The sequence below is a fragment of the Babylonia areolata genome, chromosome 23 (assembly GCF_041734735.1).
Source record: "Babylonia areolata isolate BAREFJ2019XMU chromosome 23, ASM4173473v1, whole genome shotgun sequence".
Taxonomy (NCBI): Eukaryota; Metazoa; Mollusca; class Gastropoda; order Neogastropoda; family Buccinidae; genus Babylonia; species Babylonia areolata.
The window spans coordinates 9,509,034-9,524,735 of record NC_134898.1 but is presented as its reverse complement, the minus strand read 5'-3'; the positions used below and the strand labels follow the sequence as shown (position 1 = coordinate 9,524,735).

The window sequence follows — 15,702 nt, the reverse complement described above, 5'->3', positions numbered from 1 at the left end:
TAGAGGCTGATTGACTGTCAGTACAATACAAAGGAATACTGCGACCATGCAGTCCAGTTTCATCTACTTCACCCCATGTGTGTTTCTCATAATTCTTTCTTTCCCAACACTGTGTCTATGGTTGATGCCAGCATTTTTGTTTTTTTGTTACTGTTTTTTTTTTCAAGAAGATTCCTTGTGTGCAACCCATGTGAATACCCACTGTGGCATGAGTTTCAGTTTCAGTAGCTCAAGGAGGCGTCACTGCGTTCGGACAAAACCATATACGCTACACCACATCTGCCAAGCCAAGCAGATGCCTGACCAGCAGCGTAACCCAACGCGCTTAGTCAGGCCTTGAGTGGGATGACAGACAGAGTAGTCTTATCATAAGTTATTTCCCATTTCAAAAACACGTGATCCTAAGAAAAGAGAAAAGAAGAAGAAAAAACTCCTGGTTGAAATAAAATTAAGCACAAGCTGTGTTTTATCAACATGAGACATTCATATCAATTTATTTCCCTATTCAAGCACAGGTTGAAATGATATGTGACAAAATGTTTTATCAACATATGACTTTCACATCAATTATTTCCCATCGCAACCTTAAGGGATGCTCAAAAAGAAAGAATGTGAGGACTGAAATAATCATGACATGAAAACAAACTGTTGAAATAAAAACAGTACATGAAAAAATGTGTTCACTTAATATACTTAATCATTTTTAAACAAATAAAAAATATCCACTCTTACTGTATTAGTATACCTGCCTCCATCCCTAGCTTTTCTCAACTCAACACAAACTCAAAAGCATAAACATCATCATTAAGACTGACAAGAGAAAAAAGACTGATGGAGACCAAATAAAGTAAAATAAAATATACCGCACGTTTGCAAGTTTTCGACAAAACACTGCATTCTCTCAACATGTTTGCATGTTAGCACCATTTTGTGGAACTCAAAGCACAGCAAAATGCTCATATGTACACAATGGCCCATCAGACATTAATCACAGAGTCATTTCTATTATATACAAAACAAATGTTACAGGCAGCATGCATGTTCATATCTGTATGTGCATATGAAACATAACAAAAAGTTAATCATGTTACTGTGGTCTCTCTGTCATTTCATCTGAACAAAATCATCAAACACTACCATGTGAAAAATTCATTAATTAAGAGAGTGCTGATAAATTAATTAAAAATTTCAAAACTTAACGCATCATTAATATGAAGGAAAGTGCATGAGCATGCATGAGCAGGCACACACACACACACACACACTCAACATCCACTCACAAACATACACACTTATACCTAACACACTCATTTTCAATCATCATTCACCCACACTCTTGACTATCTTCAGTATTTTGGTCAAACAATGCATCATTTAGTTCACAATATATTCTCCCTCACCTCTTACAAGACAAAAAAACAAAAAAAAACAAAAAAAAGTTCTCATAGTTCTGAACAAGGTTTTTACATTAGTGCCACATAAGCATCCATCATTGGCATTTAAAATACTGACAACAGCAGCAGTGGACAGAGTTAACAACCCATCTCAAGAGCAATACAAACAGCAAGAACAATTTGACAAGTGAATCAACACAATGTTTCATCACACTGCAAATTACAGTATATGACAACATTGTTTATGACCAGGTCAGTCATGACTACTTAACGTCTGGGTCATACACAGTATTGCACAGTGAAGTCATGAAACAGGGAATGTTTTTTCACACTTAACGTCAGGGTCATTTACATAATTACAAATCCACATTTGCAATAACAAAATTTGTCTATGAAGGGTTACACATCAAAAGACAATAGGAATTTACCTTGTACCAAGACTGACTGAAACACAGTAAAGCACATCCCACTCTGAGTTTAGTTATCACACTGTGTCCATAGTTCAAACCTGTAGAGTCAGGGTTCATGAGAGTCTGTGCCTGAGTCAGTTCACCGATGAGGGTTCTCGAGACAATTCAGTGACCTTGAATCACGCCCACCAAAGTTCTTCTTTCTTTCTTTCAACATCATTTCACTTTCAGTGATTACTAAATGTGTAATGTGTGTGTGTGCATGTGTGTGAGTATGTGTCATGCGACTCCTGAGTCTGAGTTTGAGTCATGCTCACAAAGAGTTCTCGCAACAAAGAAATATGACTAAAAGTCCCACTCACAAAGGTACTCTTGACAATCAAAATAAGACTCTGAGGCTGTGTTTTAAATCACACAGTTCTCTTGACATTTGATTTCTGAGTCTTGAGTCACACTCAGATGTGTTCTGAAAACAATGAAACGAGCCCCTGAGTCCCTCTGAACTCCCTCACGTCACGGATGCTGTGACCAGCTCAAACCACTGGCGCAGAGCATCACTGAGGACCTGAGGCAGGGAGTTGATGTCTCGCAGGATCACGTAGAACGGGAACGGGAACTCCTCCATGTAGGAACGGAAGACCTGCAAAGGAACCACAATAGGTTGTTATTATCATCGCCATCATTTGACTCAAGGAAGGTCTAATTCAAATCTGTGTAGGGTTCAGAACTCATTTGGTATACTGCGGCAGTACTGGTTGAAACAAAAAATTAGTCAAACATAAACATTGACAGATAACAAAATACATTTCATTCACTATTGATGCACAAACAAAATCCATCAAACAGACATTCTATGCATGAATGAATCCACACATGCAACAGTACATCTAGCTAAGATTACCAGCACTGCACTGAAAAAAATCTCAATATAAAACAAGTAAAATTAAATCTAGAGGCCAGAAGCATCCCTTAGTAAGTGATGAACAAGAACAGTTTTGGTCTCTGAAATTTCTTGGTCTATTTCTGTGTACTTTTTTTATATATTTACATGTCTCAACTGATGGAAAACACTACATAGCAATGACTGGATGTCAAGCATGTTCAGGAACCAACTTTTTTTTCTACATCTGTATATTATTTCAGTGCATAAAATTTATGCCTCATCTCTCCATCTCTCATCTACAAACCTCACAAAAGTTGCATACAATATACAACCCTACACACACACACACACACACACAATGTTGTACTTACTGGTTTCCCTTGATTGAAGGTGGTAATTTTTATATCCAAAATGGAATTCTGAAAAAAAGGGGGAAAAAATCAATTAATGTGAAACAAGAGACACAGTGAACAACACAGATTTTATGCTTTACCAACACCTCCAGAAGAGGCTTCAATTCTGGATCAAAAACCTATATTCATCTCCCATAAACAACTTGACGTTCTTTACTTCCTGATTTTCTAAAAACTGGGTTCACAGAGATGTGACCAAACATAACTGCATACTTTTTCCAGACCTTCTCCAGACAAGAAGGAAAATTTTCCATACTGAACACAAGGCAAACACAAACTGAATCAAAATTCATCTGCAACTCTGCTGATAAAAGAGATTGGAGGATATTTCAGGATCAATGTTCAGTTTTCACCACTTTTGTTTGTTTTACATGCATTGAGCCCTTTACTGAATGATACTGGTCAAGAGTTTTATCAAAATTCCAAGACTTTTCCTGACCCTCAAGGGCAAAACATATTTTTCTAAGACTTTTCTAGCCTGGGTAACGATTACCTCATTTTCACAAGACTTTTACAGACTTCCATGATTGTGTACAAAACATGTAGATCTGTGATATTAGCATGATGAAGACAAGATTAGGACAGACATGATGCAAAGAAAATAATTCACACACACACACACACACACACACACACACACAGAGATAAAAACAAACAAACAGGACCACCCTCGTCATTATCTCCTCACCTTGTTCTTGGGATCGTCGAGGATGACGAAGACGAGGAAGATGTTGGCCTCGCGGGCAGTGCGCACAGCCTGCCTGACGACCCCCATGCCCTCAGCGTTGATCCCCCGCCCGTCAGACACGATCAGCAGCAGCTGTGCTGTCTCCGGCCGACCCAGCCACCCCTGCTGCTTGCTGCGTGCCTCCAGCATCACCGCCGTCACTTGTTCCAGCATCTGTGAGGACAGGGAATACAGTGATTGTCGGGCAGTGTGGTGTGGTGTGTTGTGGTGTGGTGTGGTGTGGTGTGTTGTGGTGTGGTGTGGTGTGGTGTGGTGTGACTTGTTCCTGCATCTGTGAGGACAGGGAATACAGCGATTATCAGGCAGTGTGTTGTGTTGTGTTGTGTTGTGTTGTGTTGTGTTGTGTTGTGGTGTGGTGTGGTGTGGTGTGGTGTGGTGTGGTGTGGTGTGGTGTGGTGTGACTTGTTCTTGCATCTAGTGAGAAAAGGGAATACAGTGATTATCGTGCAGTGTGTTGTGTTGTGTTGTGTTGTGGTGTGGTGTGGTGTGGTGTGGTGTGGTGTGACTTGTTCTTGCATCTAGTGAGAAAAGGGAATACAGTGATTATCGTGCAGTGTGTTGTGTTGTGCGTTGTCACTTGTTCTGGCATATGTGAGGCACAGGGAATACAGTGATTGCTGGGCAGTGTGTTGTGGTGTGTTGTGTTGTGTTGTGTTGTGTTGTGTTGTGGTGTGGTGTGGTGTGGTGTGGTGTGGTGTGGTGTGTTGTCTTGTGTTGTGTTGTGGTGTGGTGTGGTGTGGTGTGGTGTGGTGTGTTGTGACTTGTTCCTGCATGTAGTGAGAACAGGGAAAACAGTGATTATCATGCAGTGTGTTGTGTTGTGTTGTGTTGTGTTGTGTTGTCACTTGTTGCAGCACCTGTGAGGCACAGGGAAAACATTTATGACCACATGTTGCACTCTTGTATTACATTCTATTGTCGTATCTAGCCAGTAACAGGAAAATCAGTTATCACCGTACTTAAATCAATCATTTACTTTAAAATGTTATTACCATATTTTGTGTTGTACAGTACTGTACTACTGCATCTGGCCGGTCACAGGGAAATCCATTAATGCCATACTTTTAATCAATCAGTCAATCAATCATTAACTTAAATGTCCAAAACACACAGGTGCAAAGACATTTGCAGAAAGTGCGGACATCATTTATGCTGAAAGAACCCCCCCAACATCCCCACAGGGAGAAGACTCCAGTCAACCCATGAGGAGGGGTGGGGAGGGGGTGTGCACATCACTCACCAGAGCCACACGCGTCTGTTTCTGCTCAAAGGTGAACTGCTGCAGCACGCGTGCCCCGGCCTGGTGGGACCAGGGCTCTGTGAAGGGGTGGAGCAGCTGCACCGTCTCCCCAAAGCTGAAACACAGCAACAAGTCATGACATGCTTACTGTATCTTAACTCGACAAATACAATCTGTCTGTCTGTCTGTCTGGTCTGTCTGCCTGCCTGCCTGTCTGTCTGTCTCTCTGGTCAGTCGGTCTGCCTGTCTGCCTGCCTGCCTGTCTGGTCAGTCGGTCTGCCTGCCTGTCTGCCTGTCTGTCTGGTCAGTCGGTCTGCCTGTCTGTCTGGTCAGTCGGTCTGCCTGTCTGTCTGGTCAGTCGGTCTGCCTGTCTGCCTGCCTGTCTGTCTGGTCAGTCGGTCTGCCTGTCTGCCTGCCTGTCTGTCTGGTCAGTCGGTCTGCCTGTCTGTCTGGTCAGTCGGTCTGCCTGTCTGCCTGCCTGTCTGTCTGGTCAGTCGGTCTGCCTGTCTGTCTGGTCAGTCGGTCTGCCTGCCTGCCTGTCTGTCTGGTCAGTCGGTCTGCCTGTCTGTCTGGTCAGTCGGTCTGCCTGCCTGCCTGTCTGTCTGGTCAGTCGGTCTGCCTGTCTGTCGTCGGTCTGCCTGTCTGTCTGCCTGCCTGTCTGTCTGGTCAGTCGGTGCTGCCTGTCTGGTCAGTCGGTCTGCCTGTCTGCTGCCTGTCTGTCTGGTCAGTCGGTCTGCCTGCTCTCCTGTCTGTCTGGTCAGTCGGTCTGCCTGCCTGTCTGGTCAGTCGGTCTGCCTGCCTGCCTGTCTGTCTGTCTGGTCATCGGTCCTGCCTGCCTGCCTGTCTGTCTGGTCAGTCGGTCTGCCTGTCCTGCCTGCTGTCTGTCTGGTCAGTCGGTCTGCCTGCCTGCCTGTCTGTCTGGTCAGTCGGTCTGCCTGCTGTCTGGTCAGTCGGTCTGTCTGCTCTGTCTGTCTGGTCAGTCGGTCTGCGTGCCTGCCTGTCTGTCTGTCTGTCTGTCTGGTCAGTCGGTCTGCTGTCTGCCTGCCTGCTGTCTGTCTGGTCAGTCGGTCTGTCTGTCTCTCTGGTCAGTCGGTCTGCCTGTCTGCCTGCCTGTCTCTCTCTGTGTCTCTTTCTCTATCTCACTATCTATCTGTCTATCTATATGTGACATGCTTACAGACCACATGGATCCCATAGACGTGACCAAACAAAACCCCATACTTTTTCCACACCTCTTTCCAGACCAAACTGAAAACTTTCCATACCAAACACAAAGTCAAAAGAAGCCAAAATTTGTCTGCTACAATGCTGACAATACAGCATGGTGGAGATTCCAGTGTTGATATCCAATTTCTATCACTTTTTGTGTCCTCAAATGTTTGTTTTCAAATGTATTATGCTCTTTGTTGAATGGTATTGGTCAAGAGTTTTATCAAAATTCCAAGACCTTCCCAAGACTTTTCAAGCCATGGAAATGGTCCTCATTTTTCCAAGACAATTTCCAGACTTTGTGTTAGAGCCTTTAGGATCCTTCAGCAAGTCCTTACCTGCACACACCAAGCTCCCCTGTCTCCAGCAGTGTCAAGGCGTTGGCTGTCAATGCCAGGGATTCAAAGGCCAACTGCAGCAAAAAGAACAAACACTGATTTCATGTACATTACATTCTGATTTAACTTTTCTTCTACAAACCTAAGTGAAAAGCATTTCTTCCACAAACATGAGTGAAGAGCATTTTTGCCACAAGCCTAAGTGAAGAGCATCAGGAATCACTGTCAACAGCAAGACACACAGAATACTGTTACAACAGAAGCAAACACTCTGGTTGGAAAGATCTATGTGAAAGCAAATCAAAAAGAAATATGTACTTAAAAAAGGAAATTTTCTATCTAAAATTACGTTTAATTACACATACTTAACCGTGACGCAACTAGTGCAGACTCCGGCAGGTCTGACATTCCTGCCGCAAAAAAATCTTAATACATCAACATTTTACAAAGCAACAGATTCAGAAAGCAATTAAAAACATGCAAAATGTCACTCCTTGTTAGGATTAAGCTTGATTCCAGTATGCTCAAAGGAAAAGCAAACACAATATGAAAAAGATATACAATTTGACAAAAATGAAAAAGGGAAAAAACACCCACCCACAAAGAACATCCGATTCTTGCACAAGCACATTAAAAAAACATTCCCTGCCTTAAAAAGGTCCAGAAGCCATTTATAGTCATCACTCCATCCAAGTGTGAATGGGAACCTAACTTTGGAAAGGAAAGGTCAGAACAGCAGAAGACGACTGGTCCCTGCACAATACACAGTGGTAAGGAATTCACTGTCCTGATGGCTGTGACAGGCTATCAGACCTTTAACCGTTAATACTTTTTAATGAAACCTGTACGAGTGGTTTTTGTGTGTGTTTTTTTCCTGCCTGCCTGGCAAAGTTCTGACCTGTTTGGAGTGGTTGTCGGCCATGCTGGAGGAGTCATCGATGGCCAACATGATCTGGTACTGCCTCTTGCTGGGCTTGGTGCGCCGCAGCCAGATCTTGTCCTTGCGGAACTGGGAGGCGATGTACGGGATCACCTTCCGCATGTTCAGTCGCTTCCCTGTGCGGTAGTCTCCCCTGCAAAAGTCAATAGGTTTGTGTGTGTTTGTTTGTTATACCTCCCATGCAATTTTTTTTATCTGTTTTCTTATACATGCACAAGGTGCCCCCCCCCCCCAACCCCCCAAACTGAAGTTGACCACACTATCTCATTTAATCAATGGTCTTAGGATTGTATTATTCTTGTTCAGCAAGGTCAGTCATACCATTAGAAATACACATACAGTACTAACTGCACTTCCATACCACACTTATCTGATTTCAACAAAGTTCAGCAATAAAGTGATGAAAAACCACAGCTCTCACTTGAGTTTGGTGGCCTGCGAGGGCTCCAGGATGAGGCGAAGCTGTTCACACAGGTCCTGGGACAGGCTGGATGTCAGCGTCTCATAGCTCTGCCACGCCTGGGCCGCTGCTGCCACCTGGTCACAGAGACACATCACACACAGGCTGATAACTCCACTTCTCTGTCTCTGGACCTGACACTGTGAATGAGCTCCATCACCTGCTTCATCCAAACCTTTGCACTAAGTTCTTTCAAACCTGGCTTTAAACCCTACTCCTTTCTAACACAGCCCCCACCCTCAACTGCTGGTATACGGTTTCTCTAGCTCTATTTTCAAGTAGCTGTAAGTTTTATCTTTCATCATCCCTCTGAATTAGAGCTGTGCATGCCTGTGTAAAAAAAATCAGTTGAACACAAAGACTTTGAAATTATGATCATTATCATTATTCTTGTTAAAATCTTTGGGCTGCGTTTACCACAGTGGTCCATCAATAAAAGGAAGTGAGTGTCAGATACAGTACCTACAGCACAGAAGTGTCTTGATGACTGAACTGATATTTTACATCAATGTCAGCAACTCACCTGCTTATGTTTATGACCATAAAACAGAGACAGAATGGACAGATTGGGTAAAGCTAGATAAGATAGCACAAGGTATGATAAAGTTATGACCACAGCCTATCATATCAAGCAATTAACTCCCCACCCACACCCCGACTCCCCTATCCCCCCACATACAGAAAGCTGCATGACTCACCGCCTCCTGATCACTGGTGTCCACCTGTTTCCAGTCAGTCATGCTCTGCTCCATCTGACTTCGCAAAGCTTCCATATCTGTCTCACTCATCTGCCCACACAACAAACATTTCCACAATTCTCCATCATTACCGGTCTGCAATAGGTTCACGGTTAAAGGTCCTTAGGGCATATTGGCTGTGTGCAGGGCTCAGTATGGGAAGTAAAGACCCAATCCCCTCCTTCTGCAGTTTTAACCTTACCTGACCAAAGTCAGGTACATTTTCACACCTGGGTAGAGTGAGGAAATCAGAGTAAAGTGCCTTTCCCAAGCACACAACACCATGCAGAAATGGGGCCTTGAAATCAGATCACAGGATCAGAAGTCTGACGCCTGGCTGATTCAGTCATGGTACATCCTCTGCAATAGGTACAAGATGGTAAACGACATTGCTTAACAAAAGGCGTCTTCATCAGCCTTTGATTGTGAACAGATTTTCACCTCCATCTCAGGTCTTTGTCAGATTCTGTTGTTGACAGGTACAAAAAAGTGAAAAAAGGGGAAAATAAACATCAACACACTCACACATGTCATTTGAACTTTCACATCCACCTGTAGACATGTGTCACCTTCCATCTCTCCATAGACATGCATACACACACATTTACACACACAGATCCTCACCATGACCTCCACATGGAAATGCTGCAGAGTGGATAGTGCAAACACCACACCCAAACACCACCCTCCGCCCCCCTCACCACCACACACCCCCCCCAATGTCTCACCGTGGCCCCCAGGTGCAGGTGGTGGAGCTGGGTGTGGATGGTGGACAGGGGGGGTCTGTCAGCCCCCAACGTCTCCACCACCGACCCCTCCACCTCCGTCCTGTCCACCTCCATGGGCGTCTCCCCGTCCTTCTCCTCTCCCCCTCTCTGTGTGTCTCTCTGCTGCCGCTTCCCTCCCTCTCTCCACGGCTTCTCCTCACGCTTCTCACCTTCCTGCAAACAGAGAAATGATTCATTTCTTAATTAAACGCACACAAAAGGGATGATCCGCTATCCACTTCCACTCCCTAAAATTTATGCTCTGGTACATGACCTTGACAAAAATGTATGTACTTTCAGAAAAGTGTGTATTCCACATACAGTGAGAAAATAAAGGAATTTTTACTGTTAAATAACTGCACCCTCAACTATGATGCTTCCACTGTCGTGTGTCAATTTCCATTGCTCACTGTCACCCCCCATCATGCTACAGGGTCAACAGGTTTAAAAAATAACACACAGCCACATTCACTGGGAACGGCATGTCTGGAAAGCAAGGATTCAGATCTTCTTTTTTTGTGTGTGTAAATCTGGACCTCTAATCTATCCAGTTTGTGTCATGTTTGGAAATGTATTTGTATGTGCCTGTATGTATAACTCGCTGTGTGTGTGTGTGTGTGTGTGTGTGTGTGTGTGTGTGTGACTGTCTGTCTGTCTGTGTAACAAATGGTACAAGGTATGTCAAGGATGGTACCACACTTTAATGTGCTTAAACACGATGCAGTGTAAAAATCTCCCTCCGGCACCATCACTCTTTACCTCTTCTTCCTCCTCATCCATCATCTGCACATCATCATCGTCCAGCACATCGTCGTCATCACCAGCCTCCTCCTCTGGCTTCCCCACCACGGCCTGCTGCTGCTGCTGCTGGTCAGTGGCCACGTCCAGCGTTTGGGCATCGGCATGAGACGTGTCGTCCGTGATGTGTTCATACATCTCTGCCTCCTGGTCCTCTGGCCCTCGCTCGTCAGTCTGGTGCCAGATACAAAACAGTGTTTTGTTTTATTTTTATTTTACATACAGATCAAAATGTAATCATAATAATAATACAGAAAAACAAAATAAAAGACATCAAATACACACTTATTCACTGTGAAAAAAAAAGGGAAAGGAAAATTTTAATGTAAGACAACAATCAGCCATCAGAAGAAAAGAATGTGCTATTTTCAAAAGACCCCCTTTTATGAAGTCAGTTATAAGTAATCTTTAATTTTCATATCTATCTATCTATTTCAGATATTCATCTTTTTCATTCCACCTTCAACCTACCCTATTTTCCCCCACCTCACCATACAACCCCCCACCCCCACTCCACCCCACAACCACCACTCTTAGCTCATACCTTTTTATTGTTATTAACTGGGTTTTTTTTAATGATAACATTTAAAAGTGAAAATTAGGTATTAATAAAAATTAGATATCTACAATCACTAATACCTCAGATGGGACATGAAACAATTCCTTCTTCCAAAGATCATATTCTAAAGAAAGAAAAGAACCTCCCCCCTTCTCCCCCCCCTCCCCCTACCCCCCAAAAAAACCCCCACAAAAAAGCAATCATTATCATACTCCAAACCGGAGAGTGGGGGAGAACAGAAAAGGTAAAACTGATCTGTAGAGAGTGAGAGAGAGAGAGAGAGAGAGAGAAACAACCACGCTCCACCCCAAGGGGCTTCAAGCAAAATGAACAATGTAATGAACAAAAAATGGGTGATGACAACACAGACATGATGGAATCAATGTATTAACATACTTGCAATGCACAGCAATGACAGTGTTGGTGTGCATTTGATGAGATATATTTGACATCATAACATGTATGAAAACAGTGTAAGAACCGTGCAAAGCCCAAGAAGCCACAGACCAGGCACAGGGCGATCAGAGTTCTGTCAGTGTGGCAGTCTTGTGCTAAGAGAAAGCCAGGAAGCTCGCTCACTGACACATGACTGCACATTCTGTACCTGTTCTGGGTGATGCTGTTTATGACTACAAGTTTCACAGCTGTGGGGACCAAATAATAACAGACAACTCAACACATGACAACGTGGTGTGGAGCAGTGGCTAAGTGGGTAATGCACCTGACTAGAAAGCGAGTGTCCACAGGCTTGAGCCCCATACAGATATACGGTCTGGGATTTTTCTTCTACCCTCCACCAGACCTTGAGTGGTGGTTTGGGAGTTATTCTTTCACATGAGATGATAAACCCAGGTTTTCCATATGCAGCATGCACTTTGCACACATTAAATAACCCATGGCAACAAAAATCCAATTGGAACTGGCCTTAACAAAAAGAACTGAATCACCAAAAACTGGCAATACATCTGTTTTCCTCCTTCCTCCTCATCCTCCGACGAGCTGTGGTGGAATCAATTCGGCATTGGATTTCTGATGCAGTGAATACCAGTGATCAAGGTTCCAAGCCTGTCTTGGCATGGTGTTGTGACCTTGGGAAAGACCATTTACTCTGATCTTCCTCACTCCACTCAGGTATAAAAGGGTACCTGACTTCATTTGGTAAAGTTACAACTGAGGAAGGAGATTGGGCCGAGCCTTCCAATGCCAAGCCCTACACAGAGGACACGAATTCACTGCCCTGCTGGCTGCAAGGTGCTTTTGCCGATGACAGCACCACGCTGAAACGAAGCCCCAAAACCTGCTCAGTCACCACAGATAAACTCTGGGTCAGATGTCCATTGCCTAACTAATCTGCTACAGCACCTCTTGGCCAGGCAAACAGTTCAGACAAGTAAGTTTGAGAGAAAAGGAAACAGTGTAAGAACTGTGCAAAGCCCTAGAAGCCACAAAGCAGGCCCAGGACGATCAGAGTTCAGTTGCTGTAGCAGTCTTGTGCCGAGAGAAAGCCATGATTCTTTCTCATTCACACAGGACTGCACAGTCCATGACTGTTTCAGTTCACAATGCTTATGAGAAAGAATAATAATCATCATCATCATCATAATCATAATAATAAACAGAAGAAGAAGAATGATAATAGTAATAATAAAATGCTAATAATAATAATACATTTATGCAGCACTTTAAATCTTTTCAAGATGCATTACAACACAGTTATCAGGCACTCTTCTACTCCCACTTCACTGAGTCTTCCCTGAAACCTACTTCTTTAAACAACTTAGAACATTGTGTACTCTTGTGCGCATCAGCACATGCATTTATGTGTGTGTATGCGTGTGTGTGTATGTGTGATATAACAACTTGTGTGTGCATGTGTATGATTCTGTTTACCCATTTCTGCAAAGCCCCTTCAGACCTATTTGGAGAACAAGCACTAAATAAATTCATATGTTTATCATTGTTATCATGAAAACAGTGTAAGAACCGTGCAAAGCCCAAGAAGCCAGAGACCAGGCACAGGGCGATCAGAGTTCTGTCAGTGTGGCAGTCTTGTGCTAAGAGAAAGCCAGGAAGACTCTCACACACTGACACACGACTGCACATTCTGTACCTGTTCCAGGTGATAATGTTTATCATAACACTTTACAGAGCAGTGTAAAACAAACATTAACAAACACATTGATACCTTCCTGTCTCACAACAGGTATGGCAACAATATTTATTCTCAGTCCCCACCCCCCACAGAAATTAAAAAGTCTTTGCATACACACCTCACAATACATAAAATAAATCTGAAGATAACGTTCTGTTTTTAGAGTGAGTGGGAGTGTGAGGGAGAAGAAAAAGAAATACCCTCCCAAAAACACATACATATGCCAAATGCACACACAGACAAAGACACACAGATCTGTCATATGAATATACTCATTCGGATAAGACGATAAACCGAGATCCCGTGTGCAGCATGCACTTAGCGCACATAAAAGAACCCAAGGCAACAAAAGGGTTGTCCATGGCAAAATTCTGTAAAAAATCCACTTCGATAGGAAAAACAAAAAAAACTGCATGCATGAAAAAATACAAAAAAACAAAACAAACAAACAAAAAAAAAGGTGGCGCTCTGTGCAGTGACGCACTCTCCCTGGGGAGAGCAGCCTGAATTTCACACAGAGAAATCTGTTGTGACAAAAAAGAGAAATACAAACTTAATCAAATTTGTATGATGACTTACCCTTGGTTTGCTGTCTGAACGCTCTGTTGTCTTGAGACGTCTGAATTTCTCCTCAGCTGAGCCAAGGGACCGATCTTCCCTGGACTGTCCTGGCCGCCTCTGGGTCTGCAAAGATACAGGTGTCAGTAAAAGAAACAAGATTCTTCACAACTTCAACATTACTGCTCTTTCCAACCATAATGTGAGTGTTCTCAGACATACATTATCTTTTAGGGTGTTTTTTTTCTTTCTTTTTTGTCATTTCTTTGGACTGTGAATGAAACCCACTTGAAATAACTGATTCTGTGATTGCTATACATAACAGAGAAACACATTTTCATTTCAAAACCAATAGCATAATCTATCTTGCAGCATGACCGGTAAGTAGCATTTTCAATGAACTCACACAATAAACACACACAAAAACACACACCGAATTTATACACATTTAGCATACAAAAAAAGAACCTGTGGCAACAAAAGGGTTGTCCCTAGCAAAATTCAGTTTGATAGTAAACAAGTATAACTGCAGTAACACAGTACAACACAACACAACACAATACTATACAATACAAAACAATACAGCAAAACACAACACAATACAACACAACACAGCACAGTACAATACAATGACAATCAGCACCCACTGTGCTGAAGACCATGACACCATACCTGTTTCCTGTCGTGTGGCGCAGCGCCCTCTGTCAGCTGGGAGGAGGAGGATCCCTCATGGCCGTCCTGCTGGTCTGTGGTTGTCTGCCCTGCCCCCTCCCTCTGTAAACACAGTGCCTGGGGTGAGCAGGTGTGGGTGTATGGTCATTATTGTGAGAGAGGGGGAAGGTGTGTGTGTGTGGGAGAGATGGGGAGGAGTGGGGGGTGAGTGGGGGGGGGGGTCATAGAGAGAGAGAGAGAGAGAGAGATAGAGAGAGAGAGAGAGTGTGTGTGTGTGTGTGTGTGTGTTGGAAGGTGAGGGTGTTTGTGTGTTCTGAGGTCTGTCCTGCCCCCTCTTTCTGGACAATAACAATGGTTGGGGTGGCAGGGTTGGTACTGAGAAGAAATAAAATATTCACTATCACACACACACATTCACACACACGCACACACACACAAACACTGACAAACACACACATCCACACACAAATGGACATCCGCATTAATCATACTCACACACACATCCACACCATCACCCACATGCAAACACCCACACAAACACATCCACCCCCATCCCGCCCCAGATCCCGCCCAACACAGTACCTCATCATGGTCGTTGTCCCCAGCAGCGTTGTTTTCAGCGTCCTCGTCCTGCACAGCTCCTGCACTGTCCCCCTTCTCCCCCTTCTCCTGCCTCTCCTCCTCCCCCTCCCTCTCCTCCTCCTCCACAGCCTCTCCCTTCTCCTGCAGCAAGTACAGCACAACATCTTTATAGTCTGGAGAATAATTCATATCATCAGAATTCATTTACTCCATAGTGTTCGGAGGATGATCCTCAGAAGCAAACGAAGAATTAGAAGCGAATGGAAGTGTAGCAATATAGAAAAAGGGACTGTTTTTAAAAAAATGGTTTATTTATGGCTCTGTTGTACTGAACATAAATACTTACAATTAAAAAAAAAAAAGAAATAAAACAACAACAATTGCTGAACCATTGCTGAATGGTACTTGTCAAGAGTTTCAAGAGAAATCCAAGACTTCTCCAGACCCTGAAAGGCAAAACATATTTTTCCATGACTTTTCTAGACTATGAACGCAGGCTTAATAACCAACCTCAGCACTGAAGCCTTTGGTTTCTGCTCCATTTTCTTCGTCATCTTCACATTCTTCTTGTCCAGCAGATTCCCTCTTCTTCTGCTCCTCCTCTTTCTCCTCTCCTCTCTCCTCCTCTTTACCTTCCTGTCACCAGACAGTTCACAATGTACACCAGGTATTTCATACCAGAAAAATGCATGCATTATATTGAAAAAACAATTCTATCTTCCAAATATTCATCTGGTTTGCATAACAATGCTATCTTCCAAATATTCATCTGTTTGCATGAGTAATCTTTGCAGCACTAAATTTGTTAAGCATTAAAAATGTTCCAAAGTCTTGGGGAATAG

At 43.4% G+C, this 15,702-nt stretch overlaps 1 protein-coding gene across 1 annotated transcript in view; it reads right to left on the bottom strand.

Annotated features, from left to right (window-relative positions):
• Window positions 1-470: 470 nt before the first annotated feature.
• LOC143297724 (midasin-like) overlaps window positions 471-15,702 on the bottom strand; it is a 129,280-nt gene continuing 114,048 nt past the window's right edge. The window contains exons 89-102 of the mRNA XM_076610146.1: window positions 15,371-15,496; window positions 14,861-15,001; window positions 14,279-14,380; window positions 13,628-13,732; window positions 10,299-10,511; window positions 9,501-9,713; window positions 8,734-8,823; window positions 7,997-8,112; window positions 7,534-7,708; window positions 6,636-6,709; window positions 5,089-5,203; window positions 3,789-4,001; window positions 3,059-3,106; window positions 471-2,444 (exon numbers count right to left, since the gene is read on the bottom strand). Coding sequence (XP_076466261.1) covers window positions 2,313-2,444; window positions 3,059-3,106; window positions 3,789-4,001; window positions 5,089-5,203; window positions 6,636-6,709; window positions 7,534-7,708; window positions 7,997-8,112; window positions 8,734-8,823; window positions 9,501-9,713; window positions 10,299-10,511; window positions 13,628-13,732; window positions 14,279-14,380; window positions 14,861-15,001; window positions 15,371-15,496 — 1,863 coding nt within the window. The 3' untranslated portion in view covers window positions 471-2,312. The remainder of the gene's footprint in view (window positions 2,445-3,058; window positions 3,107-3,788; window positions 4,002-5,088; window positions 5,204-6,635; window positions 6,710-7,533; window positions 7,709-7,996; window positions 8,113-8,733; window positions 8,824-9,500; window positions 9,714-10,298; window positions 10,512-13,627; window positions 13,733-14,278; window positions 14,381-14,860; window positions 15,002-15,370; window positions 15,497-15,702) is intronic.